General features: G+C 41.8%; 1 protein-coding gene across 4 annotated transcripts in view; it reads left to right on the top strand.

Moving 5' to 3' along the window:
- Positions 1 to 4,443: 4,443 nt before the first annotated feature.
- DDX26B (DEAD/H (Asp-Glu-Ala-Asp/His) box polypeptide 26B) overlaps positions 4,444 to 5,182 on the top strand; it is a 57,442-nt gene continuing 56,703 nt past the window's right edge. For 2 of the 4 annotated variants that reach the window (XR_550978.1, XM_008579205.1), the window contains exons 1-2: positions 4,453 to 4,931; positions 5,053 to 5,130. Coding sequence is in view for 3 of the 4 variants with exons in the window: in XM_008579205.1 (XP_008577427.1) it covers positions 4,821 to 4,931; positions 5,053 to 5,130 (189 nt within the window). In the remaining variant the exon portion in view is untranslated. Of the gene's footprint in view, positions 4,932 to 5,052; positions 5,131 to 5,182 lie in introns of all 4 variants that reach the window. The other 2 variants (XM_008579202.1, XM_008579204.1) reach the window with 2 other exon arrangements.

Here is a 5,182-nt window from a genome sequence, read left to right as displayed (position 1 = left end):
GCATAAGTAGAACAAAAGGGAAGTTGACAGGACTGGTGTGAGGGGATTTTGTCAGTTCAAGGGCTTGGCCTGAAGGGGCCTACTGGTGCCGTAATCCAAAAGGCCCTGGAAACACAAGGACAGAAAGCTGGGCCTATCATTCTACTCAGGTGGGGGATGGCAGGCAGGGGCGACATGGCAGGGCTGGATAACCCTGGGAAAGGAGTTTCAGGATAATACCCAAGTACCTGAGAAGACAACGAAAGAATGACAACAGCAGTATATTCAACAATTTATTTCAACAGCCACTTATTGAGCAGGTACTGTGCCCCAGGCATTGGTTATAGGCTCTGTCTGCTTACAAAGAGTTTACGTTCTAGAAGGAGAGACAAATCCAAGGCACAAATAACCTATAACACAAGGGGGCTAATGTTCTGTAGCAGAAAAAGATGTAGAAAGGGCTCTGGGGGATTAGTGCTCATGTATGCTAAAGAAACGCAGTAAAGAGGTTTACATACAGTCTAGCATAATACAGAGTTTATTTTCCTCCAGAAGTGAAGAAGAGAGGCTTCATGCTGAAAGCTTAAGACTTGGTTTCATCTGAATAAGCCCATTAAGTGCACTAAATGGTTATTTTTTGTGTATTGTCATTTTTGCATTTTATAATGAGACATGGATATTTTTCAGATTCTATGTTTACATCATTTCAATTTCATTTGAGTTTAATGCTACAAAGAATCAAATACGTCCTGTTAGGAAAAAAAATAAAATAAAATAAATAAACATTAAAAGTCATTCACCTGTATGGGGAGAATATCTTTTCCCCAGAGGGACACACTGTAGGGCCTGCATGTCTTCAACCAATGGAGCATTGCATGACTAAAACTATTTTGTGCTTCCCTAATCCTGATAAGTCATTTTTGAAAACCGTTTCAGTAGTATTCACCTTGGAAGGACTTTTTTTGAGTACTTTGCAGGTAAATTTTAACATTGCCTCTTTCTGATTATAAAAGTAAAGCACACTCATTGTAGAAAAGTTGAGAGGAAAGTACAAAGGAGATTTTTAAATTGTTATCCTAAAATACTGTTGTGAACTGGGGCATATCATGGTTCAGCAGTCTTTATTCATATGTACACGCACACACACACACACACGAGTACCTCAAAAAGTTCATGGAAAAATGAAATTAAAATATAATATGAATATTTTCAGCCTCCAGCCAGCTAAACCCAGACCCTTGACTCATGGAAACTGTGAGATAATATATGCATGTGTTGTTTTAAGCTGTTGACTCTGTACTCATTTGTTACACAGAAATAGAAAACCAACACACTGGCCCACACACGTCAGTCCTGTACTTTTTGCACCCTAGCCCATGTAGGCATTGCCTTTTTCCAATAATATTTGTACCAGAATGGAAATGAGGGTTTCTAGTGTCTTTTTCATCTTTATTTCAACATTAATACCCTACATTCTACTAGACTGTCCTCAAATGTGCCATACATAGCACAATCTCTAGGCTGAATTTTTGTTCACACCATTCCTTCTAACCCAGATTCCCTCCCTTCCCCCTTTGCGCCTCATCCATGAAATTTTCTGAACTTCTAGACCACTGGATCGTTGATTCCATAGCACTTTTATTTGTATAGCTTTTTTGTCCCTGATTCAAATACTGTCATGTGATCTCTTATGAAATCTTATTTCTCTGAAAATGTTATTGAATGTATATATCTAATATATATAGAACACATGTAATACATAGGACCTACATATATAGAATGTGTACATAGAATATATAAATGAATATATATACATATACATATATATGTCATCTATTCTTTTCAATGATTGTAAATTCACTGAAGCCCATGATTCCACATTGTGCATAGCATACTGCTAGGAATACATGCTTCTATATTTTAAAATTGCTTAAGCCTTTGCATAGAGTCAGATGTGAAACATACTGATAATTGAATATAATGCCATCTACCATAATTACAAGGAATCTTCAAAAAGTTTATGGAAAATGCATATTATGAAAAATCTGTGCATGGATTTTAAAATAAATTCATACTAACTTGTTATAACATGTCTAAACAGGATCTAGTTTGACGTAATAAGAAGGACAAGACATCAGTTTGAAAAGAGCCCCTATCAGAGCAACATGAACTCTGCTAAAATTGAAGCAAGAACAAACATCAAATTTATGGTAAAGCTTAGGTGGAAGAATGGTGAAATCACTGATGGTTTATGAAAAGTTTATGGAAACAATGTTCCAGAGGAATCAGTAGTTTACAAATGGATAACTTGTTTTTTTTTTTGTTTTGTTTTGTAAACTTGTGTTAAGAAGAGATGACATTGAAGGTGAAACTCGCAGCAGCAAATCATCCACATTAATTTGTAAGGAAAAAATCTTGTTTGTGCCTTGATTTAAGAGGACCAACGATTAACAGAAGAAACAACAGCCAACACCATAGACATCTCAATTGACTCAGTTTACACAATTTTGACTGAAAAATTACAGTTGAGCAAACTTTCCACTTGATGGGTGCCAAAACTGTTGTGCCCAGATCAGCTGCAGACAAGAGCAGAGCTTTCAATAAAAATGTTAAACAAGTGGGATCAAGATCCTGAACCATTTTTTTCAAAAAATTGTAGCAAGAGATAAAACATGGCTTTGCCAGTACGATCCTAAAGATAAAGCACAATCAAAGCAATGGCTACCAAGAGGTGGAAGTGGTCTAGTCAAAGCAAAAGCAAACCAGTCAGAAGCAAAGGTCAAGGCAACAGTTTTTTGGGAAGCTCAAGGCATTTTGCTTGTTGACTTTCTGGAGGGCTAAAGAATGATAACATCTGCTTAGTACTAGAGTGTTTGGAGAAAGTCAGCAAAAGCTTTAGGAGAAAAAATGCCTGGGAAAGCTTCGTTAGAGAGTCCTTCTCCACCACAGCAATATTCTTGGTCATTTGTCTCATCAAACAAGGGCAATTTTGTGAGAATTTCGATGGTAAACCATTAGGTATCCACCTTACAGTACTGATTTGGCTTCTTCTGACATCGTTTTGTTTCCTTTTAAAAAATCTTTAAAGGGCACCCATTTTTCTTCAGTTAATAATGTAAAGATGGACTACATTAACATGGTTAAATTCACAGGACACTCAGTTCTTTAGGGATGGACTAAATGGCTGGGGTCAAATATGCCCCCCCCAAAAGTTCATGTATTGGAAACTTAATCTCCATTGTAACAGTGTTAAGAGGGTGAAAAATCCAATTATGGTATCTGAATGGTGGAGACTTTAAGAGGTGATTAGATTGTGAGGACTCTGCCCTGGTGACTGGATCAATCCACTCATGAAGTAACGGGTTGATGGCCTAATGGCTTTATAAGGAGAGTGAGTGCTCACTTTCTCAGTCCATTCTCACCATGTGACACTGTGCCTCACTGTAGAAGAAGGCTCTCACCAGATGTGTTCCCTGGACCATGGACTTCCCAGCCTCCAAAACTGTAAGAAACAAATTTGTTTCTTTATAAATTACCCAGTTTCAGGTATTCTGCTATAAGCAACAGAAATGGACTAAAACAGCTGGTGGCATTGCTTACAAAAGAGTGTCTTGAGCTTCTGTTGAGCAATAAAGTTTATGCTTTTTATTTTTATCTTTTAATTCTAATTTTCCATAAACTTTTTGAAATCCTCTCCTATTTCAAAGATTAAAAGAGGCTACTGCAGGTGCCTGGCACTTCATAGGTGCTTGATAAACATGAATTGAATCAGAATCTAGGTTGGCAAACCTCCCATGTGTAAAGGCTGTTCAGACATAACAGTGGTGGAATTATCACAGGCAGGCGAATGCTTCAAAGACTCAGTGAAACTGAATCCTGTGCATACAGAAGTCCAGTTTAGGCAATTGTTTAAGGTTTAGTTTCCTTTCTAAGTAGACAGATATACATGCTTTAGTTTCCTTTCTAAGTAGATAGATATAAGTGGAATACAAGGCCAGCCACTGACTCACAGAAACAGATGAACAGGGGGGAGGGATCTAAAGGAATGCGAGTAGGTCCTGCCAGGAAAGACGTTTGCCGCTTCTGAAGTGTTTTGGTCTTAGCCACTGGCAGAATTGATGGGTTGCTGTCAGCAAAGCGTTTTCTGTGCAGCCTGTCCAGGCATCTGCTTCTGTACTTCTGTACGACTGTGCTCAAATTCACTCTCCCTTTCAAGTCACCATCTTTGAAGACGAGAGAGATCCATCCAAACCACCCCAAGATATCATCCTATTTCTAAGTCCATTAAAGGAGAATCGTAGCGAGGGTCTTTAACATTTTCCCTTATCCCCTGCCTGGGTTCAAACTTCAACTCCCAGGGTTCGCCCAAGTCCTTCCCCTTGCCCTGTCATGTAATGAATATGGAAATGAAACATAATTGGCAGCCAATGGCGTGGGTTCTGGTCACATGGTGCCGATGGTAGGTGAGCAGACAGAAGTTGTGTGTCGGTGAGCAGAGAGGGCCCTCAGTCTGGGGCGAGCGCTCTAGTGAGCGCGGACGGATGCTTAGGCAGTGGTGCTGGCAGCGGCGGCGGCAGTAGTGGTGGCAGGAGAAGGGAGGAAGGGGGAGGGCCCCGAGGGCTACACACGCTCACACTTCCAAGTTCCCTTGGAGAGAGAGGAGGTGGCGTTGCAGAAAGGAGGCCAAGAGCAGTCCCATCCGTCCCGTCCCATCTCCCCCTTCTTCCTCTTGCTCCCTGCCCCCTGGCTCTGCGAAGAATTGAGGGTTCGGGTGGCCGTACGTGGCAGTGAGGGCAAAACGGCCAGGAGACTGGGGAGCGGAGCCGGGGGTACAGGGGAAGATGCCCATCCTGCTGTTCCTCATAGACACGTCCGCCTCTATGAACCAGCGCACAGACCTGGGCACCTCCTATTTGGACATTGCCAAAGGCGCTGTGGAGTTATTCTTGAAGGTAAAGGGAGGGGAGGGGAGTGCTACCGAGGATGGGGGGGGTGGATTTAGGTGATTCTGTAACGTTTGCATCGCCCCCCTTCTTTCCTACGCGACCCCCTCCGTCATCCCTCGCCCCGCAGTTGCGCGCCCGGGACCCGGCCAGCCGCGGAGACAGGTACATGCTGGTCACCTACGATGAATCCCCGTACTGTATCAAGGTAAAGGGGCCATCAACGGGGAGTGGTGGGGAGAAGCGGGAGCAAGTTGGCG

This window comes from Galeopterus variegatus, unplaced genomic scaffold (genome assembly GCF_000696425.1).
Source record: "Galeopterus variegatus unplaced genomic scaffold, G_variegatus-3.0.2 Scaffold1830, whole genome shotgun sequence".
NCBI classification, from domain to species: Eukaryota; Metazoa; Chordata; class Mammalia; order Dermoptera; family Cynocephalidae; genus Galeopterus; species Galeopterus variegatus.
Note: the sequence above shows the minus strand (reverse complement) of the source record. Positions and strands in the feature narration are given on the sequence as shown.